At 51.0% G+C, this 26,121-nt stretch overlaps 1 protein-coding gene across 6 annotated transcripts in view; it reads left to right on the forward strand.

Annotated features, from left to right (window-relative positions):
• Ptpru (protein tyrosine phosphatase, receptor type, U) overlaps nucleotides 1-26,121 on the forward strand; it is a 72,997-nt gene that overhangs the window by 29,068 nt on the left and 17,808 nt on the right. For 5 of the 6 annotated variants that reach the window (XM_005394992.2, XM_013519598.1, XM_005394993.2 and 2 more), the window contains exons 8-18: nucleotides 2,706-3,014; nucleotides 6,458-6,567; nucleotides 6,913-7,114; nucleotides 7,473-7,575; nucleotides 10,058-10,331; nucleotides 10,993-11,029; nucleotides 11,852-11,990; nucleotides 17,027-17,184; nucleotides 22,283-22,473; nucleotides 23,177-23,252; nucleotides 23,670-23,746. In XM_005394992.2, the coding sequence (XP_005395049.1) occupies nucleotides 2,706-3,014; nucleotides 6,458-6,567; nucleotides 6,913-7,114; nucleotides 7,473-7,575; nucleotides 10,058-10,331; nucleotides 10,993-11,029; nucleotides 11,852-11,990; nucleotides 17,027-17,184; nucleotides 22,283-22,473; nucleotides 23,177-23,252; nucleotides 23,670-23,746 (1,676 nt within the window). Of the gene's footprint in view, nucleotides 1-2,705; nucleotides 3,015-6,457; nucleotides 6,568-6,912; nucleotides 7,115-7,472; nucleotides 7,576-10,057; nucleotides 10,332-10,992; nucleotides 11,030-11,851; nucleotides 11,991-15,094; nucleotides 15,125-17,026; nucleotides 17,185-22,282; nucleotides 22,474-23,176; nucleotides 23,253-23,669; nucleotides 23,747-26,121 lie in introns of all 6 variants that reach the window. The other variant, XM_005394989.2, reaches the window with a different exon arrangement.

Genomic DNA, 26,121 nt, shown 5'->3' on the forward strand with positions numbered 1-26,121 from the left:
TTTTTTTTGGCTTTTCTCCGGTACCGGGAACCGAACTCACGACCTTGTGCTTGCCAGGCAGGCGCTTTTTGCCGCTGAGCTAAATCCCCAGCCCCTAAAAACAAATTCTGTTCAACCTAGCTATTCCCTTTCAAGGTATTTTTCTGAAAGAGTTAAAGTCATCATATTACAGTGATAACATGAACATCCATGTTTATAGCAGCACAATTCATAATAGCTAAATGTTGGAAGCAGGCTGTATGTCCATCAGCAGATGAGTGGATAGATAAAATGGGATCTTTATACACAATGGAGTACTACTGTGCCATCAAGAAGGATAAAGGAGTCATTTGTAGGAAAATGGATGCCCATTGAGACCATAATGTTAAGTGAAATAAATTAGACATACAAGCTTAAACATCACATGGTTTATCTTATATGAGGAACCTAAAATATAAATAAAGAGCAAAATAAAAGATAGATAGTAAGAAATAAGGAGATAGATCTTTTGCAAAAGGGAAGGAACCAAGAGATGGCAGGAAGGAAGGGGATATGAAGGAGATTAAAAAGAATTAACGTGTTATGTACGTGTGCCAACTCTCCACAAGGCATGTAAGCCAGGAATGGGAGAGGAAACCCAAGTGTGGCGAGTGGGCTTGTGGCCAGTGGCCCTTGCCTTGCAGTGAGCTGTAGGAGCCAGGCTTTAGTGTCCATGTGGGATGGGATTTGGTGCCTTGCTTGTGGGGAGAAGGGCGCCATCTAGAGCTAGACCTTGCTCCTAGTGGGAGCTGAAATCTCTAATGGTCTGATAATGTGACTGAAAGCGCCTCTTCTCTGGGCCCTGGGGAGAAAGGGAAGCTCCTGGGTGGAAACAGATTTATATCTGCTACAACTGTCACCCACATGCTCCCAAGTCCGGAGCACCCTGGCTGACATTTCCCTTTGCATTTTCCTTGTACAGCTCATTCTGAGCACATTAACCAGAAAAAAAGATGATCTTAGTGTCATGCTTCATCTGGAGCTGCTTAAGCGGCTGTATCTTCTCATTTGTTCGCGAAGGGATCTTGAAGTTCCTGAGCCAGGGACACTTTGCAGGTTCTTAAGCTCAGGAGCACAAAGCTTCACGTTACAGAGCCGGCACAGGACGGAAAGGATCATTCGATGCAGTCTTGGCTTCATTGTACAGATGTGGAAATAGAGGCCTGGAGCGTGAGTTACGATCACACCGAGGTCAACGTGGATGCAGGGCTGGGGGCTGGGCCTTGGGCTGCCCCTGGTGTCACTGTGAAAGCTTCAGTTTCTTTATTTATAAAATGATGATAATTTCCTGGTCTCACAACCAGCAGGAGTAGCTGGCTCTCTGTTGAGGTATGGGTATGACTGTTTGACTTCCTCATGGGGAGGCAGGGCGGTGGTAGGTAAAAGGATGGATTCTGAGCCAGCCTGTTCACATTTGGATCCCAGCTTCACCTCTTATTAGCTATGTGACTCTTCTCACGTCTATACAACAGGGCAGATAACAGCACCTGTCTGATTGGATTATTGCAAAGATTAAATACAATGAAACTTTTTTGTGTGTGAGACAGGGTCTTGCTATGTAGCCAGGCTGGCCTCATGGTGATCCTCCTATCTCAGCATCCCAAGTGCTGGTGTTACAGGTGTGTACCACCATGTCCCGCAGAAAAGCATTTTAAAGCCTTGAGAAAGTGGCATTTTGCACCCAAAGATCCCCAAATGTTAACTGCCATCATTATCACTATATAACAGATATTTCTCTTTTTGCTTTGGTAGCCAGGGAACTTACTACTAAATTTGGATTTTATCTTTAGATCCTCACATAGGACATAATGGCCTGCATTTCTGTTTCTGTTTCCCGGTCATTCTCTGAGTTATTTAACTACTGCTTGGCTGTTATTCCCCTACAGTTCTGGTTTCTGTATATTATTGTATCAACTGTATTACTCAAGTTATTTCACAATAAGTGAGGAGAAGTACAGCAAAAGGTTGACTCAGACCGGCCCAATGTAGTCCAGGGTGCTCTTAAATTAGGTGATAAACTGTACTGTTTATTTAAAAAAAATTTTGGGGGGAGGGGCAGGGTCTCACCATGTAGTACAGGCTGGCCTTGAACTCACTATGGAACCCAGGCTGTCCTTGAAGCTGCAGCATTCCTCCTGCCTCAGCCTCCCGAGTGCTGGGATTACAGGCGTACACCACCACTCGAGGCAAACTGTGCTGTTTAAAGAATAAATATTAGGGCTGGGGATATAGCTCAGTGGCACAAGTGCCTGCCTGGCAAGCACAAAGTCCTGAGTTCGATCCCCAGTACTGCAAAAAAAAAAAAAAAAAAGAAAAAAAAAAGAAAAAAGAATAAGTATTACAGCTAACGTTTTGAGGGCTTACTGTGTTAGCTGTTCTCACACATGCGTTGCATGTATTACCTTAAACATCACAGAGATCCTGTGGGGCGCAGCCTGTCCTGAATGGCCTCAGAGAGGTGATGCCATTCAGGCAGGGGCTGCCAGCTGCGGTCGGCACAGTGGGAGTCAGATGAGGCCTGGCTGACTCCAAAGCACTTACTGTTATCTCCACTTCAGTCCCAGGTCCCTTGAACTGTGGGTGCAAAGGAGGGCTGGTTTCCGGCAGCTGACTGATTCCTTCTCTCCCTGTCCCTCTTTCTCTCTTCCCGTTTCCTCTGCCTTCGTTCTGCTTCTTGGGCTCCCCAGAGCCTATGAGAGCCCCCAAAGGCCTAGCTTTTGCTGAGATCCAGGCTCGCCAGCTGACTCTGCAGTGGGAGCCCCTGGGCTACAACGTGACGCGTTGCCACACCTACACCGTGTCCCTCTGCTATCACTACACCCCCGGCAGCAGCCACAACCAGACCATCCGGGAGTGTGTGAAGATGGAGCGTGGCGCCAGCCGCTACACCATCCGGAACCTGCTGCCCTACCGCAACGTGCACGTGCGCCTGGTGCTCACCAACCCCGAGGGTCGCAAGGAGGGCAAGGAGGTCACCTTCCAGACCGATGAGGACGGTAAGGGTGCCGGGGCCACCGCAGGGCCCGCGCGCCCCGCACACACCCCTGGTCCCAGACTAAACTCTGTCTGGGGAGTTTTTTGGTTAAGGATTAAATAAACTGTATTAATAATGACAGCTTATATTTATTCTCATGGAAGATTTTAGGCTAGATTGATAACATTTCTTCCTTAAATGTCTGGAAGAATTCAGCAGTGAAGCTATTTGGTCCTGGAGTGTTCTTTGTGGCATTATTATTATTATTATTATTTTAAAATTTTCCATGCTGAGGACCAACCCCAGGGCCTCATGCTTGCTAGGCAGGTGCTCTACCATCAAGTTAAATCCCCAGTTCTTGTGGCAATGTTTTTTAATCATCGTTTTAATTTGTAAAATAGATACTGGAACATTCAGATTTTCTATTGTATCAGTTTTAGTGTACAGTGTTTTTCAAGGAATTTGTTCATTTCCTCTAAATTGTCAGAGGTCTTGACAAAAATTAATATATTCTCATATTTATTTAATGTCTATAGGATCCATAATGTAATCTACTTTCTTCTTATTCTTCATATACTTTTAGTTTTGGGGGTTTTTTGTTTTTGTCTTTTTGAGACAGAGTTTCACTGTGCAGTTCAGGCTGGCCTTGAACTCACAGCAATGCCCCTGCCTCAGCCTCCTGACTGCTGAGATTACAGGTGTGTACTACCACACCTGGCAGCTGTTTTGTTTTTTGAGACAGAATCTTGCTGTATAGTTCAGGCTGGCCTTAAATTGACTCTGTAGGCTAATCTGGCTTTGAACTCATGGAAACTCTTCTGCCTCAGTCTCCCGAGTGCTGGGCTTACAGGTGCTTGGTTTTCCTGATTTTGTTAATTTATATTTTCTCTCTCTTTTTCTTACTTGTGGTTGCTAGAGGTTTTAATTTTATAAATTTTTCCAAAGAGCCAACTTTGAGCTTAGTTGATTTTTTTTATTGTACATTTACTTTCTATTCTTTATTTCCTTTATTATTTTCTTTGGATTTGATTTGCTATTCTTTTAGCATTTTGAGGTAGGACCTTTTTATATCATTGATTTGAAAGCTTCATCTCTAATACATGCATTTAAAGCTATAAATTTAAGGTCTGCTTTAGCTTCATTTTCTAAGTTGTTTTGTGGTATTGGGGGTCCAGGCCTCAGATGTACTAACCAGGATTATAGACCCCTCCCCACCACACGTTAAGTTTTGATATAGCCTCTCTTCATTACCTTTCCATTTAAATATTTTATAGTTTCTTTTTTTTGGGTACCAGGGATCGAATTTAGGGCCTTGCGCTTGGCAGGCAGGCGCTTGTGCCGCTGAGCTGTATCCCCAGCTCTAATATTTTAAAGTTTCTGTTACAATTCCTTTGACTCAAGAATTGTTTAGAATTATGTTGCTCAATTTTTAAGCAATTAGAATCTCTAATTATCTTTTTGTTATTGATTTGTAGCTTAACCCCACGGTGGTCAGAGTATGCACTCCAAATTTAGTCCTTTGAGATTTGCTTCTTGCTTTGTGGCCCAGCAGGTGGTTAAATTGTGGTAAATGTTCCATGTATACTTGAAAACACTGCATTCTATCATTGCTGGGTACAGCATTCTACGTGTGTCAGAGTAGTACTTACTGTGAATTTACTACGTGGCAGACACTATTCTGAATGCTTTTCCTATATTTATGTGTACAATCACCATGACAACCCTACGTGGTAGACTATTATATCTTTCCCCATTTTACAGATGAGGTCAGACACTCATACTTGGTTGATGGGCAGCAGAGCTGGGTTTCAAACATGGCCATCTGGCTTCAGTGGCATCATTGTGGTTAATTTTTTTTGATATCGGATGTGTGAACTCGCACGTGCTAAGTGCATACTCTACCACTGAGTGACACCGCCACTCCCCAGAGTTGTCTTTAAAAGCCACACATAATGCCAGGCCACGTCCAAAACTTTCCCCCAGATTCCTGACCATCTCCACGTCCCCCCAAGCTCCTTGGTTTGTGGTTTGTCTTGCTGCCCACACATGTAGTTTTCTCTTCTGCACAGCATTGACCCCTATCTTTAGGGGCCAGAGCAATGGATTCAGACTGGACACTTCAAAACCCATGCGCAGACCAGGGGAAACATTACAGCATCCCAGGAGCGCCCTTGTGCTCCCTCCTGCTCCCTACCTCCACCACCTCCCAAGGTTAACCCTTATCCTGCCCATTCACCACAGATTAATTTCTGGACCTTACATAAACAGAATCATATGCGAATGAATATTCATTTGATGCCTGGATTCCTTCTTTCCTCTTTATGCTTGAGAGACTGGGTACATGGTGTATGAAGTCCTAGTGAATTCCTTCTCACTGCTGCATATTTCACCGTGAGAATGAATAGACCACATTTATTTATCCTGTTTACTATTGTTGGGTATTTGGGTTGTTTCCAGCGTTTGACTATTTTGAACAATGCTGCAAATAAAATCCTTGTACATTCTTTTTTTTTTGGTAGAAACACCCATTTTTGATGGGTTTATGCCTAAGTGCAGAACAGCCAGGTTTTAGGGTATTTATCATTAGTGGATCTAGCCAGACACTTTCCAAAGTGGTTGTACCAATTTGCACTCTACTAGTCATGTGTGAAAATGGTGGTTGCTTTGTGTCCTTACCGACACTGGGAATTGTCTTTTTCATTTTACCATTTGAATGGGTGGTTAGTGGCCTTGTGAACTGCTTAACACAGCAGCTTAGCTTTCATCGATTGCTGTTTTGGCTTCTGCTCTCTCTGCCTGAGGACTTCAGCTTCCCTGCAATGGTTTATCAAGGTGTTTTCCCAGCTGGAGACTGTTTTCTTCCTAGATGAGATTTCTATGCGAGCTCTTAGAGTATACGTTAAAGCAAAAAACCAAACAATGCCTAAAAGTGTTTATGCTAAAATTTTGACAGTATTTATGTTTGGATGATGCAATTATAGGTGCTGTTAATTTTCTTTATGCTCACTTAGGTTTTCTGCATCCAACATGCTGTTTATGTAATTAGACATTTTTACATAAGAAAACATCTCCACCCATAATCCCAATAACCTATTGCAATTGCTGTTTTCATTTCTCTGGTTAAGTGTATATGTTTGCTGAAAAAATACCCAACTGGTACCAAATTAGGAGCCTTAAAACCTCCCTTTTGGTTGAACATGACCTGCACAGCAGTGAAAATGGCACCTGTCCTTTCGGAGTACTCGGTAATAAATGGACCATAGGGAACTGCTGCTGCTTGGGGCTTTATGCATGTCACATTATTTATTTCCCGTTGTGGAGGGATACATCATCTCTCACTTCCTAGGTGAGGAAACCGAAGTTCCCAGGGATTGGGTAGTCCAAGTGAACCAGTTAGGAAGAGGCAAGGCTGGTATTTGGAACCAAAGCCTGCTTTCCCTGCTCCCCCGCCCCTTCCTTTTACAGTGCCTGGTGGGATTGCAGCTGAGTCCTTGACCTTCACACCACTGGAGGACATGATCTTCCTCAAGTGGGAGGAGCCCCAGGAACCTAATGGCCTCATCACCCAGTATGAGGTGAATGGGGGCTCCGGGTGGGAGGGGGAAGATGAGCGTCTTTCCCTTGCTGTGATGGTGTGGAGAGGGAGGGACAGGAGGGCGGAGGTGGACAGATGTTTCTTTCAACTGTGGCTAGGGTCTGTGTGCTGTGCATTCTGGGGAGAGGGCTCTGAGACCAGGGGGGAGAGGTGAGGATTCCCTGAAGCCTGGTCCAAGGGGCACCCACAGTCCTGCAGAGCCCGTCCCTTTGCCCAGCTGCCTCCCTAGCTCCCCTGGAGAATGATGGGTGGGAGGCCCCTGCTGTGATCCTGTCCCCACCCCTGTGCCCACCTTCTTGCTCCTACTGACCTCCTTTGCCCGCAGATCAGCTACCAGAGCATCGAATCGTCAGACCCGGCGGTGAATGTGCCGGGCCCGAGGCGTACCATCTCCAAGCTCCGCAACGAGACCTACCACGTCTTCTCCAACCTGCACCCAGGCACCACCTACCTGTTCTCTGTGCGGGCTCGCACGGGCAAAGGCTTTGGCCAGGCGGCACTCACTGAGATCACCACCAACATCTCAGGTGAGCCTCGTGGAGCCCAGTCTGGCCTGTTTGTGAGGTGACTCAGAGTCCCGGGGTTCCATGGGGAGAGGGGCGGGGCATCCTGAGGGTGGTTTCAGAGGATCCCTGCTGAGATAAGGGTGCCATTTAGGGGTTGAAGTCAGAGGCCAGGGGAGGTTAAATCAGAGGGGTCAGGAAACTGTGGTTGGTAGAATCAGAGGGTTAAAGTCAAGGGTTGGTGCTCAAGGTTGAGAAAGCTCAGGTCAGAAGGAATAAGAGGCTAAGATTTCACAGGAAGAGATCTGAGGGCAGCGGTCAACAGTGACCTTCCCGGTCCAGTGGCCAGGCTCCATGCTTTTGTCCCTGTTCCCTTCCCCAGCTCCCAGCTTTGATTATGCCGACATGCCGTCGCCCCTGGGCGAGTCTGAGAACACCATCACCGTGCTGCTGAGGCCTGCACAGGGCCGCGGTGCACCCATCAGGTGGGGAACCCTGCGTCGGGGGTGGGAGGCCAGAACCACCGGGGAGAGGCCCCTCTTCTGGCCTGGCACCCCCACCGGGCCGGCTCCCTTGTTCTGCTTTAGTCTCCCACTCGGGACTCAGGTGGAGGAGGACATTCTGTGATCCTAGGCAGGTGGAAAGCCTGAAGTCCTCCCCTCTGTGGAAATGTATCATGCCCCTCTGGTAGGGACTGTGTCTGTCCTGGAGAAGGGGCTGTCCTGGCCTCTCCAGAGGCCCTTACCTTAGGCACCTTGGAGAAGTGAAACTCTGGAGGCTTTATAGTTCCAGCTCTGTCCTTGGGGACACAGGGATGAGCTTTCTAGAAGGTTAGGGCAGCTGTCAGATGAGGCCTCCCTCTGGGTGGCTGAGAGCTTGGCTTCTCTGCTTCCTCCTGGGAGGAAGCTGCTGATGTCATTAGGCTGCCCCTGCTGATAGAAGGTGCTGGAGTGGAGGTGGAGTGTGTGTGAGGGAGGCGAGCAGCCTGGGGTTGTCTTTGTGATAAAGATGTGTGTGCGCCATGTGTGGCATGGAGGTGTGAGCATGTGTGGAAGGTGTGTGTGTGTGGGAGAGATGAGTGCATGTGTATGAGAGTGTGGTGATATTTGTACAACTGTGTGTATGTCCTTACTGTCAGCCAGACACTGTGCCTGGGACACTAGGTACATGAAGTCCTATTCTCCATGCGTTACCCCATGCAATGTACGTTACTACTTCATTTCACACAACAGGAAACTGGCTCAGAGTGTAAGAACTTGGTTCCAAGGCTGCACAGCTATAAAGGATAGGGCTGGGATTTGCACTGCAGGTGTATTTGCAAACCTGTCCCTTTTCTGGAAGTCACACAGCCTCCCTGACACTCTGGTCTACTGCTTTCCTCTGCTAAGGTGATCTGTGGGGAGAGAGTGGTGACTATTAGTAAGAGTGGGGTTGCTCACGTGCCCTGGGCAGACCCTGACATCCTCACCCCCTACTTCATCCTCTCCTCCTCACTTGCTGTATCTTCCCCCATGTTTGCCACTGCAAGCTGTGTCCTAACTGATTCTCAGATCCTCCAGGGGGACCCAGGAAAAAGTCAGGGCCTTTTGTGTTTTGTTGGAGCCTCGGGCTCCTGATGGAGCTGGATCAGGGTGGAGGTGGGAAGTGCTCCTCCTTTCCTATCCTTTTGAGGGATCCGATGAGCTGGACTGGTCAGACGTGAGGGCAGGGCTGGGTGGGGGCAGGGAGGTAGGACATGGTGCCAGGGGTGAAGCACGATGGCTCTGTGACCCAGGACCTGGCCCTGCACCTCTCTGAGCTTCTGTTTCCTTTTCGGCACAATGAGGATTATTCTAGATTAAGATGAGCTTTGCTCATGGCTAATGTTAATTGTGATTCTTTGTGAGAGTTGAGGCTGGGAGAGGCCTGACCTCAGGGGGGAAGTGGAGGCCGAGAGGGGCTTGGGCTGGTGCTTGTCACAGGCTAGTGAGAGGCAGTGGGCTGGTGACCAACATTCCTGACTCCCATAACTTGGAAGCTCAAAAATAACAGCTGGAGAGCAGGGAAATGGCATTTCTCCTTTCCAGAGCAAAAGCTGTCAGTATGGGGTGTCTCACCGTGAGATGTGGCAGAGGCTGTTGTGGGAAATATTTAAATTTGTCAGCATTCACATATTTACTCTCAGCTTTGTTCCGCTGAGGATTTGGAGGTACTCACAGCAAAAGCCCTGTCAGTAAAGTGACAAAATAAACAGAATCACAGACTTCAGGAGCAGGAAACACAACTCAGAACAGGTGGGCTAGGCTCGGAGACAGAGGGTTCCGCTTTGCAGACAGAGAGGCTGCCTTGGGTGGGAGGGTACTAGACTTGTATCAGGTAGGACCTTGTTTGCTTAGTGTCCATCTCTCCCACTGGTGGACAGTTTCAGGAAGCTGAGATTCCCCAGTGCCCAGCACAGAGACTTTCATCTGAGTTCAGCAAATACTTTCTTGGGAGTGGGTACCGGGGCTTGAACCTAGGCCTTCACACATGCTAGGCAAGTGCTCTAACACTAAGCTGCACCCTAGCCCTCAATAAACACTTGCTGAATGAATGAATGAATCTGACCCAGCCATGAGGCCCAGAGAGGAGCCATTGGTAGCTTTCACTGCTCAGGTCTGTGTCAACCCTGGAGGTGCACTGAGGCATGCTTCATTGAGCAGGGCCGGAATTCTCTCAGCCTTGGTTAATAATAGGCGTAGCACTGACATATACTAGCTGCTTGCCACACTTGCCTATTCTTTTGTCTTTATGTCTCAGTCACTCCCATTTTACAGAGGAGGAAACCGAGGCCCAGGGAAGTTAAATGACTTGCCCAGGTAGTAAGGGGCAGAGTTAAGATTAGTCCCCTTGTGAGCCTGACCCCAAAGCCCCTGCCCTCTGCTACCAGACAACTCTCATGGTCTGTGAGCCTGCTGTGATTCCTTGCGTTGTCCCCTCCCTGTCCAGTGTGTACCAGGTAATTGTGGAGGAGGAGCGGCCGCGGAGGCTGCGTCGGGAGCCAGGTGGCCAGGACTGCTTCCCAGTGCCTCTGACCTTCGAGGCGGCGCTGGCTCGTGGCCTAGTGCACTACTTTGGGGCCGAACTGGCGGCCAGCAGCCTGCTGGAGGCCATGCCCTTCACAGTGGGTGACAACCAGACATATCGCGGCTTCTGGAACCCACCACTTGAGCCCAGGAAGTCCTACCTCATCTACTTCCAGGCAGCAAGCCACCTGAAAGGGGTGAGGGACCGGCCAGGGTAGAGGTGAGGGAGGTCGGGATGGTGGATGAGAGGCTTGATACCCCACCCTTCCCCTTCCTACAGCCTCTCTTTCTTCCCTTGAAAGCGTCCCTCCCAGTCCCAGGCTCCTTCCCACAGACCCGTATCCCCTTCTGGAAGCTTCTTGCCCATACTCCTTTCTATCCAGGTCCTCAGCCTAGTCACTGTTCCTGCCCGAGGCCCTGCCTTCTGTTTCAGGACGTTCTTCCCAGAGGAGCCCATCTCAGGTTCCTGTTTCACATCTGAGGCCTAGGCCGCATCTCCTACCCAGACCCTGTCTTCCCATGAGGCCCCACTGCCTTCCTCAGCTTCCTCCCCCTGCAGATTGTTTCTACCCTGGCTTCTTACCAGACCTTTGGATTTAGACCCACCCTCATTTCTGAGGTCCTGCCCCCTTTCCCAGGCTGTTTCTCTGTTGCCTGCATCTCATCCCCTTTTCTTAAGATCTGCCCTATAGCAGGCTGCTCCCCTCTGTATCCCACATCCCCACTCCTGAGCCTTCCTGCTGGGTGGACTGTCCTTTGTTCCAGTTCGTACCACGCAAACCCTGAGCAGGCCCAGGAAACTCTGGGGAGGGCGTGGTGGGCCTTCCCTGGCGCTGAGCCTCTCAACTGTGCTTCCAGGAAACCCGGTTGAATTGTATCCGAATCGCCAGGAAAGGTGAGTCTCGCTGGATCCCTTCTCGCCTGCACAGGGCTGAGGAGCAGGTCCTGAGGAGCCAGGGCTGTGGGAGTGTGTGCGGGCAGTGCTCAGGCCTGGGTCACACAGCCTTGCTTTCTCGGCTCCCTTGTGCCCTGCCTCCCCACCTCAAGATCCCCTGCCCCGCAGGCCGGATGGGGTCCTGGTAGGGCCCGGGACAGGCCTGTGGAGGCGGACCCATTCTGTTGGCTGTAGCAGGTGAGAGTTCTGAGGTGCTAGTTCTGGGTTCGGTATCTGTGAGAGGAGAGAGTTAGGAACAGCGTGCAGCCTGTGGTGTAGGGATTATCTCTCTTCTAGACACGGGGTGTGTTCGGTTACCATTCTGTGATGGCTGAGTCATAAAATTTCCCCTCTGTCACCTCAGAGGAAGGTAAGAGGGTGGGTCTGAAGGCCCCAGGTGTCCTCCATCCCCATGTGTGGAAACTTTATTGGGAGGGGGTACAGGAGATTGATAGGGCTTCACACATGCTAGGCAAGTGCTCTGACACTGAGCTGCGCCCCAACCCCCAACAAACACTTTCTGATGAATGACGCAGAGCTTTGGAGGGAAGAGGGTGGAAGGAGAGAGCACAGGGGCTACTCCTGATGGAGGGAGGTGAAGACTGAACTGGAATGCAGAAGGCAGAAGGGCCGTGGAGGATGGATCCGATCAAAAGGCAGGACAGTGCTGGGGAGCATGGGCCTGGCGGGTGTCTGTGCTGCCTGGTCTGTTCCTCGGGTGCAGCTAGGGCTGGATGACCCATCCTCCTCCTCTGATCCTTTCTTCTGCTTTGTTCTCCCCAGCTGCCTGCAAGGAAAGCAAGCGGCCCCTGGAGGTGTCCCAGAGATCGGAGGAGATGGGGCTCATCCTGGGCATCTGTGCAGGGGGCCTTGCGGTCCTCATCCTCCTCCTGGGGGCCATCATTGTCATCATCCGAAAGGGGTGAGTGAGGCCTGTGCCCTGGCCCATCGGTGGTGTCTAGGCCTCGAAGGCCCAGTGGGTACCAAGTGTAGTTGGGGACTGGTAGAGCAGCAGCCTGGTGGGTTATGTGGAGGGCCTCCAGGCTGGGCATGGGGCCTGTGGAGGGACCCAGGTTGGGCAGTAGGAGGCCAGAGACTCTGAATGAAGCTGCCCTGGAGCAGCACGATGGAGTGCAGGTCTGGCTGCCGGGTGCTACTTATTGTCCAGCGAAGGCACTTGGTGCCTGGTTCCGTGCCAAGGAGCTGTGCTGGCCGTGGGCCCTGCTCTTCTGTGTCGGTGCGGGCTGTTCCAGGAGGGAGGTGTGGAGGTGACCTGACTTTGAACCCTCAGTCCCCTGCACATTTCCAGCCCGTTTGTCTGCCCTGAACATGTGATTGTGCAGGAGCGTGCTGACCAGAGTGTGCTGCTCACCCCACTTCTAACCAAGGGCCCCGAGCCATGGCTCTCCCACGCTCCCTAACCCTTGGTCTCCGCTTTGCCCTGGACCCTGCTCCTGCGGATCACTGGGGAGTCCTCCTGGGCCATGGCTGAAAGTGACACCCTTCTCCCCCCAGGACCCCAAGGTGTCAAAGGTGCAGCCTCATCTTCATGTGGGGTGTTTCTTACTGCGTTATGCTGAAGGCAGCCTGAATCCTAGGATGCCTTGGAATCCAGTACTTAGAATTTCAGAGTTTCAGAAATCTAGGATTTAGGATTCTAGGAATCCCAGTGTTTAGAATTGTGCAGGCTCAGAGCCCCAGAATGAGAGAGCTGCCGGGTAGTTTAAGGACACCTAGTCCAGGGGTTTTGAATCTTTTTAAAGCAACAGAACCTGTCTTCAAAATAAAGCAAAACAAAACACTGTCCTGGGAGCCCAGTCCATGCAGTGCATGTAGGCTGAGGAGCAGCTCTGGCTGGAGGGGGTCGAGGGCTCCTGACCCCACCTTTACTTCTTTATCAGGCAGTCCCGGGACACGGTGACCCAAGCACCTTAATTGAGGTATAGGGCTGCTGAGCCCCAGAGGGGGTAGCAGAACTGTCTAAGGTCACCCAGGGAGCCAGAGGCAGAGCCAGCTTCGTCTTCTCTCCCCACCTGGGCTCTGGCTTCCTTAGCTCCTGCTGCTGCCAGGCTGGGCACACATGGTTGAGTTGGCTCTGGTTCCCTAGGCTGCCAGGAGCAGATAAGCAGGATCCAGGGAGATGACAGAAAGCTGGCAAGGGCCACCTTGTGTGAGGCCAGGCACCAGCAGGAGAGGGAGTCTGGGGGCGGATGTGCCAGCAGAGTGGGGGGTGGGGGTGGCCCATCCAGGGCCTTAGGCTCTGATTTTTCCCTTCCCTGGTTCCTGCACAGCTTTGTGAGACAAAATGTTTTTAATTATCATTTAATGAGTAATTACTATGTGCCGGGAGCCTTTGCACACACCATCCATTAGGACGTTAGCTGTGAGCACCTACCGCATGCCAGGCACTGTTCTGGTGTTTGGGATACATCAGAGAACACTTCCTTCTTGGATCCTGGCAAATGAAGCAGATCTGACTCCCTTTTTTTTTCTTTCTTACTGATGAAGGAACTGTAGTTAAAGCGGTTTTTCCTTGTCACTTGGCTCCACAGCGGGGCTTGATTTGAACTCAGGCCTGACTTTAAGGGCCTCGTAGTAGGTACCTGCACTTGGCAAGGCCCTGTTCTTCTTCCCAGCAGGGAGCCTGGGAGGGGTAGGGACGGGATGGAGAGGGCTTTGTGTCTGGGGTGCTGTTAGGGGATGCAGGTGAAATCTACCCTCAAAGAGAGAGGATTTCCTTGTGGGGCGCACCCCTCACCCTAGCACAGAGGGTGTTTGGCCAGGAGAGGGGATCAGAGGTGCTGTCAGAGCCTCGCCAGGAGACCCCTCATTATGCAGTCTCTCCCAGAAGCCTGGAGTACCTTCCCTGCCCCCGCGCTGTGCTGCATCTGCTGCTTCCATTGAAAGCCTCTCAGGTCTCCTCTAGCGCTTCACTCTGCCTTGGCCTTAGAGGCCACTGAGTTTCACAAGGCGCCCCCAGTTTGTACTGTGGGGTGTTGGAACGAAGGAGGTATGGAAGGGGTGGGGTGGCAGATAGGCTTGGGGTGTAAGTGTAGGATATTATTGAGGAGGTTGGTCATCCTCACCCCTGGGGACTGATGGGGCCTTGTGGGGGAGCACAAAGGAAGCTCAGGGCCAGGGTCTTAGGCCAGGTTCCTTGAGGCCTGATGCCTGCTCTGGACTCTGCCCTGACTCCCTGTGACACAGCCTCCCCATCTGTGAAATGGGTTCAGCCCCGCTCTGGCTTCTCCCTGTGGGTGTGCTGCAGTGGTGTGAGGTTGTACATGAAGAGTGGGGGTCTGGCTGCTTAGTGGACCCCACACCAGGGACAGTTGGGGCAGGAGGTGGCAGGCCTGGGTTTGCCCTGGGTGTCAACTGGACCTGCTTCATCTTGCCCTCTCCCCACCTCTGGACACTGTCCCTCCCAGCTCAAGGGTTGCAGATGGCTGCCTGCTCAGGGGCAGAGGGGCCTGTGGGTGGGGGGCATCTGCAAAGATGAGAGGACCCATAGGTGAGCAGAGGGACCTCTGACTTTGTGTGTGGGGCATCTGTATGTGTTTGTAAATGTCCGTCTGTGTGACTGTGTTGCTGTTTGGGTGCATAGGCATGTGTGTGTGCACAAGTGTGTGCATACATCTGAGTGCATATGAGTATGTGGGAGTGTGCGTGTTTCATGTATGAGCATATATATGTGTGTGAATCTTATATATATAGTGTGTCTGCTTATGTGTGACTGTGTATGACTGTGACAGCTATGCATCCCTCAGGTCCCCCGGGTCCTTTGGCCACCTCTGTACTCCAAGCAGTAGGCTCCACAGAGATTCTGGAAAGGCCCCTGGTCCTGGTTCTCAATGCCTAAGCCCAGTCAGCCCCCTGAGCCAGGGAAGGCACTTTGACCTGTCCAGTGCCTGGCCAGTCCCCTCCCCGGCTCAGGAAGCTGCAGGGCCTCCCTGCTGGCTGGTGTTTTTCATCCGCCTTGCTGGGAGGCTGTGGACACACTATGGTATTCTCTTTGCACGCTGCCAGGAGGGACCACTACGCCTACTCCTGCTACCCGTAAGTAGTTCTCCTGGCCGGAACCCCCAGGGTGAGGCCCCCTGCCCCTCTGGTGGGGCTCCTGGGCCCTGTTCTGGCCCGGTGTCAGCCCTTTCTGTGGCCACCTCTGCCTCGGGGAGCCCCTTCTCTGCTCTATCTCCTGTCCTTTTCCTCAAGCCATGGCCATGAGCATCGGTTTTGTAGTCAGTCAGCCAAGTCTGCTACTTCCTGCAGACAAGTCATGTCCCTTCTCTGAGCCTGGTGTCCTCGCCACACTTGTCCTGGACCTGCTGCTCGCATGCCGGCTTCTGGCATCACTTCTCTGCACCCAGACCTCCCTCCACTGGCGCTGAGCCTCCAACTCAGCTCCTGCAGAACTTGCTGACGGGGCGGTTCTCCCTCCCTTGTGCCTCGTGCAGATAATTTTTGAATCTAAATGCAGAACTTTTGAAAGTGTTTGTGTTAAATTCCACCGGCCTCGTTTCACTCTAAGATCATGCAGAGGCCAGCAAGGTCAGGTGTCCCTCGTGGCTCTGTCCCGTGTGGATCTGGCTGGTCTGTTTGTGCTTCTTGTTCCAAAGAGGCCGCGAGCCCTGGGCTGGGAGCAGAGCCCTGTGGTCCACAGGGAGACTGTCCTCTAGCTGGGCTCCACTAGGTGATGGGTCTTCCTGGGTGCCATTGTCAGCCAGCTTGGCCGCTGTCCACCGTCCATGGCCCTCTGTCTTCCTGTGGTTTGCCGGTGTCTGGCCCGCCCCTCCCTCTCTTTCTGTCCCCATCTCTCTCTCTCTCCTTGTTTCTGTCCCTTTACTCTCACTCTCCTCATCTTCTGTATCCTACCCATTGTCTGTCTACCTCAAGGTAGTTGACTGAGGTCACAGCCACAGAGTTTTCTCCCAAACTGGCCCCAGAGGGGTCTTTGACTCCAACCTCGGCCACAGTCGGGGCGATGCCTGAGCCTGCTGGGTTCCCTTGTCCTTCCCTGCCCCAGAGAGCTCTTGAGTTCAGGACTGGCCAACAGGAGTCCTTGTCCCCATCGGTGGTCAGTGTCCCTGAGCCCTCATACCCTGGGCTGCCCACACCTGCACAGTGTAGGGTCGAGCAGGTGAGCAGCAGCCCTTTCCTCTGGAGCCTTCCGCAGGGGTCCCAACTCATTTCCTCTGCCCATTTTTGCCCCCTTGATCATGGAGCTCTGTCCCCTGCCTGCCCACCCTCTTTCCCTCCCACTGTCCTGCCCATTCCTCAGGAGTCACAGAGGAGAGAAGCCAGGCCTGAGGGAGGGCGGTCTCATTTCTTCTCTGCTCTCAGCAGCAGGCCGAGCAGGTGGGCAGTGGGGAGTATGGACCCCGAGTATTACTTTGCAAGTCTAGGGCGGTCTATGTGGGGCCATCCCAGGGGTCCTGGCAGGAGCGAGAGCTGAGGCTGGAGTTTACTGTATTCAAGGAGACTCTCGAGCTACTGAGCAGCCTCTTGACCTGCCAGAGGGCTCGATGACTGCAGCAGGACAGAAGGGAGTTCCTAGGCCAGGTCTCTGTGAGGGGTGGGGCGTGCTAGACCTGGAGCCAGGCCAGCATTCCTCCTAGTTTGGGGTGTAGTGTTTGACTGCTGTGACAGTGAATTAGGCCCAGAGTGAATTTTATACCCATTTCCTGAGACCTGGGAACTGAGACCTCGGAGCAAGTAGGATTAGGACAAGGCCTTGGCACAAGGCCTCTACTGCCAGGCATTTGGAGGTGGGGTGGGGGCAGCAGCTGGGGAGTGAAGGATGCAGGTGGACCTCTGTGACTGCCTTTTTGCATCTGCACATGTTTCGGGGACAGCTGCCTGGCCCTGAGGCTGCTTGACTGCTGGCACCTGCGCTCCCATCACTGGGCACTGTCCAGCCCTGCACGGTGCCTGTGTCTCTCATCAACCCCTCCCCCATAGGAAGCCGGTGAACATGGCCAAGGCCACTGTCAACTACCGCCAGGAGAAGACCCACATGATGAGCGCTGTAGACCGGAGCTTCACAGACCAGAGCACCCTGCAGGAGGATGAGCGGCTGGGCCTGTCCTTCATGGATGCGCCAGGCTACAGCCCTAGGGGTGAGTGCTGACCCCAGCCCTTTCCCAGGCTTTGGGGCTCTGCACCTGGACCCACTCCACGTTGGGCGAGTTCGTTGGGTGAGTTCGGTTACACCCCTCATCAAAGTCAGCACTATAAGGAAATTCAGAAGAACTGCCCAGGGGTATTTGCATTGTGTGCTAGGGGAATGGCCTAGAATTCTACGCAACAGGGATGCAAGATCACATGTGACAGTTGTCATGAGGAGGTGCTGCTCTCAGATCTGCAGGGATCAAGGCAGCCTCATTATAGTCGAGCACCTCCTGTGTGAGATGAAGGAGTCCAGTGGCTTGGAAGGACCAGACTGGTGCCACATAGACTTGCACTGGTCTCTTTCAGCTCTGTGGCCTGGGGCAAGTTGCCTAACTCTGGGAGGTCTGTTTCCTGTATTTAAATTGGGAGTAAAGGTCATCTCTGCTGGTTCTCTGCAGTGCTGTTCAGGGTTCTTCAGGCTGACTGGAAGCCTAAATGAGATCACGTAAATCATGTAGTGCTGTGTTTGGATTCAGGAAGCAGAGTGAATCAGCTGTTGTGCACTAGGAGTGTGTCATCAATTTCTTCATCCTACATGTTTTTATTCTACTTAGTCTTGATTAGTATAAAAGAAAACATGTGATATGTATGAAAGTCACAAAGTCCTACCAATACAACAGACACCAGTGAACCCCACTGGAGCATTATTGGAACACTGGCTATTATATCCCCTACCTCCTTGGGCAGAAACATTCCCCAAAATATGCATTTGTGCTCTTCTTGTCTGTTGGGGGTAGTTTTCCCGTGTGCGCACATTTCTCCAAAGAATACGTTGTGCAGTTTCACTCATTTTGAAGCTTTATAAAGATGAAATCTCACTCTTGTCTTTGAACTCAGCATCATGTTTTTTAGTGTTTGCCCATGTGGATATTTTGCTGCAGTCCATTTACTTTTCTGTGAGCCTACTTTTCTGCCACGAAGGACTGCAGTATCTGGTTGGAGTCTGCTTATCATAAAGGAGGCTGTGGGGAACATTCTTATGTGAACCTGTAGATGCCTGTGCCGTTCTGGATGTAGTGTTGCTGGATCAAGGATTATGCGCTTCTTAAATTTAGCAAGATGGTGCCAAGTAGTTTTCCAAAGTGATTTTACCCGTTTGCCCATTAGCAGTAGTGTGTAAGACTTTGTTGCTTTGCATCATGATCAAAACTTGCCAGCCTTCTTGCCTTTGCCAAAGTAGTTTGTATAAAATGGTAATTCCCTATAGGCTTAATTTGCATATCTCTGATTAGTAATGAGGTTGAATGCATTTTCAAGTCATTATTGGCCATTCAGGTCTCTTCTTCCATGAAATGCCTGTTCATGTCTTTCACCTAATTTTCTATTGGGCTTTTTGTTGCTTTCTTAGTGGTTTTTAGGAGTTCTTTATATATTTAGGATAATAATCATTTGTCAAATATGAATTGCAAATAACTTCTCCAATTCATAGCTCATCTCTCTGGGTTATTTATAGTGTCTTTAGATGAACAGAAAGTTTTTATTTTAATGTAGTCAAAGTTATCAGTCTTTTTCTTTATGGTATCTACTTTTTGTCTTTTCTTTAAAGAACTGCTTCCCTAACCGAGGTCATATTTATATTTTTTCTCCTCAAACTTTTAATATCTTGTATTTTACATTTAAATCTTTATCCATCTGGAGTTAATTTTTGTGTGTGGTTCGAATTAAGGATTTTCCTTTTTTCCATAGGGATAATCAACTGTCCTGGCATCACTTCTTATAGTTTGTACTTTCACTACCGATTTGCGGCGCCGGCCTTGTCCTATGTTATGTTTCCATGTATGTGTGGGTTGGTTTTTGGCTCCGTGTTCTCTTTCTCTGGTTAATTTGGTGATACTTGTGCCAAACTTGCACAGTTTAGTTTTGTTCCATTTCGTCTGAAATGTTAAACCTTCCCAGCTTTGTTCTTTGTCAAGGGGATCTTTACTATTCTGTCTTCATTCTCTTTCTTATAAATTTCAGTGTCATCTTTTGAAGTTTCTTAAAAGCCCTTGCTGGATGGATTTGTATTGAATCTATAGATCAATCTGAGTGGAAGAGACATCTTATCAAACTGTTTTTCCATTAATGAACATGATATATACCACCTCATTTATTTGGGTCTTGATTGTCCTCCAGTAATTTTCTCTGTAAAATCCTGCACATCTTTTGTTAGATACCAGGTTGCATACTTACTTATTTAATTTTTGGTGCTCTCTACTATTGAGTTACACCCTTAGCTCCAAGTCATTTTTTTTAAAACTTCTATTGCAAGTGGTATACTTTTAAATATTACCAGTTTTATACAGAAAAATGCAGTTGATTTTTTTGTATGTATATTAATTTTTTTTTTTTTTTTGATACTGGGAATTGAACTCAGGACCTCGCACTTGCCAGGCAGGCACTGTGCCACTGAGCTATATCCCTGGCCTGTATATTGATTTTATATTCATACTTGATAAACTTTCTTATAAATTCTAGCTCATTTACAGGATCTTTCAGATGTTTCCACCTACACTTAAAGGACCTACAAATACCAACCACTCTGTTTCACCTTTCCCATTTAAAAAAATCCTTTGTTCCCCTATTGTTTTGTAAATAGTACTGGCTGGAACCTCCAGGACTACATTAAATAGAAGTAGTTATAGCAAAAATCTTTTGTCTTGTTTTCTTCACTTCATGAGGAATGCTTCTAACATTTAAATCCTGAGAAAAAAGTTTGCTTTTTTTTTTGATAGAAATGTTATATCAGATTAGCAAAGTTCCCTTTAGTTTTTAGTTTGCCAAGAAATTTTATTTTAAATAGGCACTGAATGGATCCTCACTTGGAGGTGAGGACACTGAAGCCAAGAGAGGTTGAGGGATGTGTTAGAATTCGAATTCAGATCTTTCTGCCTCCAAACCCAGCATTCTCTGCACTCACCCTCCCCTGTACGACCCCATAAGCCTGCCCCAACCCTCCCCAGCAATTATGCACAGATGTTGTGTATTCATGTTGGAGCGAGGAAGAGCCTGGGAGAGCACCTGGGTGTTGACCTTGAAACCAGGGTCTGGTTTTCACTTTGCTCCCTTCCTCCCTCCCTCACAGGGGCTACCAGCCATAGGCAAGGTGGTCCTTGGGGGTGGAGGATGGTGTGGGGTAGAAGTTGTGTCTCAAATCCCACAGGAAAATTCATGGGCAAAGAGGGTAGGGACCTGTCTTCGCTGGGCCCAGGAAAAGGAGGGTCCTCTTGGGAACATCATTGTACTCAGCCCCATCCTTTCCTAGGGGTCTTATTTGCAGAACATCTTGTGTTGTTCTTGGACCTAGCTGAAAGCTACCTGGACCTGGCTCTGTCTTCCCATCAGGATCTCAACCAGGTGGATCTTTTACTGGGCCTGGACCATTGTGGGTCCATTGTGTGCCTGCTTGTGGGGCTGTGGCAGGGATGTTGGCCTTTTAGGGCCTCAGGGGGTGAACTGTTTGATTCCCTCCCTCCTTCATTTGCTCTTTTTCCACCCGGAGAGCCCTTTGTTGACTCCGTTCCCACAAAGAGCACCAGAGTCCTCTGCCTCATTGAGTCCCCGAGTTCTCTGAGCCAGCAGAAATCCTTGAAATCTTGTGTTTGTTGTGGATGCTTCTTTCATTTGCCTCTTCAGGCTACTGGATCAAAATCTTACAGCGGAGAAGGACCAAGACTCTTACCGGCCAGCTGCCTTGGTTTGCTGGGCCTCAAGGGAGTCTTCCTTTCCTTGGGGACAACTAATAACACCAACAGCTACCCTGTGGAGGTTCTCACTGTGTGCCAGGCCCTGGGCTGGGTGCCTTGTATGTCCTTATTTAATATTTACATCATCACATATTGGGCAGTAACCATCTTTATCTGGATTTGGCATGTGAAAGTAGAAATTTAGAGAGAATAACATCCCCAAGGCCACATGCAGAGCTGGGATTTGATCTGAGGTCTGTTTGACTCCACGGCCTGTCTCAGTCTCCACATTCTGCAGTATTCCCCCGAGGATATTTCGGGAAACAGAAAGAGCTCTCATGGTGAAAGAGGTTTCTGAAGCATCGCTCTTTCCATTCATCTCTTGGAGATTTAAAATGCACGCAAACATCTTGGAAGCCCTGAGAGGTCTTACAGGGAAGAGATCTATTTATTTTTGTTTATGCCAGAATTTCACAGACTCCTTCAAAATGCAGAGCCCCCTCCCCATCCTCCTCCTCATCTTTTCAGCAGCATACCAGTTAATCATTTTGTCTACCTAGTTTGCTCTGGAACACACTTTGGCAGCTATGACATGAGGCCAGTCATGCTCTTTGGACCTCAGCCTCGCCATCTGTAAAATTAAGGGTATGGGGCGCCAGGCCACGATGGCGTATGTGGTTTGATACACGAGGGAAATGAGTGAGAGAGTGGGAGCAAGTGCTGGGGGCAGAGGGACAACAGCTGCCTTCTCAGCCTCAGCCCTGACCTCCAGGGCCAGGCAGCAGGGTGTCCTTGGGGATCCTGACCCAAAGAACTGGGGAGGAAGTGGGGCTTGGGAGGAGGGCACTGGGGTACGTGAGGCACCGCAGGCCACCCAGCCCCCCTCTCCTGCTGGCCGCTGCGAGGCTGACAATGGAACTGCTCACGCAGGAGAAACGCTTCTATTCAGGTGGTTCCTATCATCGGTGGAGAGGGTGGTGGCAGTGAATTTTGATTTGCTCATCTTTGAACGGGGAGGTAATTGCTGGGAGCTGCCAGTGTGCCAGATTGTTCCCTGGAAGAGGAGTGGGACAGAGGTGCTGGCAGGGGTTCTGCTGAGCACTGCCTCTGTAGACCGTGTGTGAAACGCCACAGGGTGGAGTGAGGGTAGCACTGTGGCAGGACCACAGGGTCCTGAGGTCGTCTGATCTGACCTGCTCATTTTATAGATGGGACACCGAGGTGCCGAGGGAAGGGGTGTGCCCAGGATCGGGCAGGACAGGCCACAGTGGCTGTGCTCCCTGTCTGCTCCACCCTCCCTGCCCCACCCTGAGCCCACCTGGGGTCCCTTGGGCTGGGGCACAGGTTTGTCAAGAACCCCTCTCCCTTCTTCTGGCTGCAGGAGACCAGCGCAGCGGTGGGGTCACAGAAGCCAGCAGCCTGCTGGGGGGCTCTCCACGACGTCCGTGTGGCCGGAAGGGCTCCCCTTATCACACCGGCCAGCTGCACCCTGCGGTGCGTGTGGCTGACCTTCTGCAGCACATCAACCAGATGAAGACGGCCGAGGGTTACGGCTTCAAGCAGGAGTACGAGGTGCACGCACGGCCGGTCGAGCCAGGACCCCATCTGGGCTTCCCTCGGTCCTCCTAGCTGTGTATCCTGACGCTGGCAACCCTCAGCCCAGCTCCAGTTAGATATCCCTACCCTGACAGCCTCCAATTCAAACTAACTCTTTCATCCGTTACCCTCACCCGGATCTCACACACTTACCTGTTTTTTTCCCCTGTCATCCTAATTCTGGTTTGAAATCTGATCTTAAATGTCCTCTCAGTGTCCATCTCTGTCCTGACCCAGTCTCTGATTTGAACCAAATCACCAGCAGTGTCCTTGACCAGACCCCATCTGCTGTTGACCTGTCCCATCCTAAACTCCACTGACTTGGATCTGTCCTCCTCCACCTGGTTGATGACACCATCCCTATCCCAATCTTGATCTGATCCTCACCTTTCCCTTTCTAACTCAAATCTGATTTGACCCTTATTCTAAACCTGACTCATATTCTAAAATGTCTGTGAACTCTCCCCTGTCTTTTCGTGTCCTTTCCTCCCACAGCCTTTGGTTTTGAACCTGGTCCGTCACCGATACAGGGTTCACTCTCTCAGGCCCCAAGTTCAGCCCTGAATCTGACCCTCCCCATGTCCCCACCCCCTTCCTGCCCACATCCTCCCTGTTGAAGGGAGAGGTTCTGCGTGTGCTGGGATCCTCCCCTGCTGACGACCACTCTCCCTTCCGGCAGAGCTTCTTTGAAGGCTGGGATGCCACCAAGAAGAAAGACAAGCTCAAGGGTGGCCGGCAGGAATCCATGCCTGCCTGTGAGTTCTGGGAAGGGGGCTGGGGTCCAGGGCAGTGGGTGGGGCGGACCAGAAAGGGGAAACACATCCTGAGGGAGCTGGGGCCATTCTCAGAGATTGTGGTAGTATTAGTTGTCATTTATAGAGGATCTACCATGAGGAAACCGAGGCTGGAGTGACTAAGACCTCTGCTCACGCTCGCACAGCTAATTACCTGAACAACACACGACCTTGGGACTCTTCGACTCCACAGCCCAGACTCTAACCCCTGGCCTGTCCTGCCTCCCATGGTGCCCAGACCCTTCTGGTCAGCCCGAGCCTCTAGTGTTCATAGCTGCTCCACCCCTAGCCTCCAGGAAGCTAGCCTCTGGCCTTCCTCACCCGCCCCCACTCTGGGTCCCCTGCTCCAGCCTGTGTCCACCTGCTCTGTGTTCACAGATGACCGGCACCGAGTGAAGCTGCACCCAATGCTGGGAGACCCCAATGCTGACTACATTAATGCCAACTACATAGACGTGAGTGCTTGCCCCTGTCATTTCTGCTGGCCTGGCCCTGTCTGCTCCAGGCTCACTGTCCAGGAGGGGCAGGAACCTGTCAGGGAATCAATGGGGGTTCAAATAAGTTCTGTCTGCCCTGTCTTCTGTGTTATGTGCCAGAGAGCTCAGAGCTAGGGGAGGAAGGCTTCCTGCAGGCTTCCTGGCCTGAGAGGTGGGAGGTGGAAGGAAGGTCCAAGGGCGGACAGCGAGGCCTAGAGGTGAGGCAGGATCCCTTCTCAGGGAGAGGCTACAAACTTGGAGGGTGGATTCTAAAGTTGAAGAGGTAGCATGGGGCTGGGTGAAGTCCTCAAACGGCAGGGTAAGGAGTTGTACTTTTTTCTAGGGGCACTAGGGAGTTGTCAAAATGTTTTGACTGCGATCAGAATGGTACTTTAAGCATAATAATGCAGCCACTCACAGTGGCTGTAGTCCCAGCACTCTGGGAGGCAGAGGATCAAAAGTTTGAGCCGTCTGGGCAATTTAGCAACTTAGATCCATCTCAAAATAAAAAAATAAAAAAGGGCTGGAGATACAGCTCAGTGCAAAGGCTCTGGGTTTGATCCCCCGAACTGCAAAGAAAAAAAAAGCACATTTATTGAGCATATACTATGTGCCAAGCACTGTGCTAAGCACTTTATAGCCAATATTGCATTTTCTATAACCCCTATAGTTACCTGATAAGGTAGTTAGCGTCACGACTTCCTTGTACAGGTGAGAAAACGGGCTGAGGGAAGTGAAGCAGAGAGTTCTGGGTCACACAGATAGTGAATGAAAGGACTCAAACCTCAGCCTCTGTCTCCAGAGCCTTTGCTGCTAACCATCAGGCGATCTGGCCACCTGCTGTGGTGGCAGGATCTGGCTGGGTTGGAGGGAGGGGCCAGAGATAGGGAGGCAGCCAGGAGACCTGGATTGGGTGTCCAGAGATGATGGTGGAGAGCCCAGGGACTTTTGTGGGGCTCCTCCACTCCCCGTGCAAACCAAGTTTGCGAGAGCATCATTATGGATATATTTTGAGCGCCTGGGACCAGGAATCCAGGTGTGAACAAGACAGGCATGTTCCCTGCTTCCTTTGAATACATGTATTTGACGGGGGGGAGACAGATACACATATACACAGGTGAAATGATTTCAGAGTAGATGGGAAAGCACAGGCCAGACAGAAGAGAGAAATGGCGTTCCCAGTGGCACACAACCCTTCTGTGGTACGGCCAGGGTGGCTGTGGTAGGCTGCGTGGAGGAAGCAGGGACCGAGCTTCTCGGGTGGCTGGAGAGGAAAGGGCAGGACACCGAGGCAGGGGCACGTGAGCAAAGGCCTGGGGAGCAAGGCACTACGGGGAGCTGAGGGGGTCAGGGACTCTGGACACCGGCTCTCCTCTCCCTCTTCGTCTTCCTCCTGGGGCCAGACGTGACACTCCATGTTCCCCAGAACCGCTCATCTTTCCCCACAGCTCCCGTCCCGTCCCTTGGCAGGGGTGAGGGCTGGGCCTGGCCTCGGAGACTTGGGCAGCTTTGGTGACAGTGGGCTTCTCCTCGGTCTTGTCAAGGCCTAGTCGCCTTCTTTTGGGCTCTGGCAGGGAAAAGCTACTCCCCTTCTCTGGCCTGGCCCAGCCCTCCTGTCTCTGCTTTTCTGCTCACATCCCCTTTCTGGCCAGTCCTGTGCCCTGTCCACCTCCATCTGCCTCTGGCCTAACATCTATCTCTTTTGCTTTGTACTGTTCCCTCACTGGAATCATTAAGATTCGGATAAACCGCCAAGTAAGTATCTCCCGCCCCTTCTCCTCTTCCTCTTCTCCCTTCTCCTCCTTCCCTTCTCTTCCCGCTGTTCCTCCTCCTCTTCTTCCTTCTCTCCTCCTCACCTCCTTCTGTCTGTCTGAGTGACAGTATCTCAGCCTGCCTCTCCTGCCCTCCCTCTCTCCCTCCCTCCTTCCCTTCTCCCTGTTTCCCTCCCTCCTCCCTACCTTCCCTCCTTCCCTTTCTCTCTCCAGTCTCTTCCCTCTTTCCCCTCTCCTTGTGCACCCAAAACCAACCGTCCATTTCAGCAGCCTGGCCAGGGGCTGCCCAGAGCTGAAGATCTGACAGTGTCCCTATTGTAAGCGCCGCCCCCCCGCATCCTCTACCTCCTTGAGATGGGGCTGCCATATTGGGTGTGTCTCTTAGCCCTGTTCTGTTCTGGCCATCGCTCTCTGCCACCTTTGTCCCCGAGTAACCCCATTACCAGTGAGCCTCACTAGCAGGACTCTCAGCGAGGAGGGTGGGGAAGATGCCCTGGGTGGTCCTGTCTCTGTTTGCTTAGGGGTCAGGGACAGCCCTTGGTCAGCCTGCTACAACTAGTTTCCCTGATGTTCAAATCCCTT

The sequence above is a fragment of the Chinchilla lanigera genome, unplaced genomic scaffold (assembly GCF_000276665.1).
Source record: "Chinchilla lanigera isolate Chin_1 unplaced genomic scaffold, ChiLan1.0 scaffold00051, whole genome shotgun sequence".
In the NCBI taxonomy this organism is placed as follows: domain Eukaryota; kingdom Metazoa; phylum Chordata; class Mammalia; order Rodentia; family Chinchillidae; genus Chinchilla; species Chinchilla lanigera.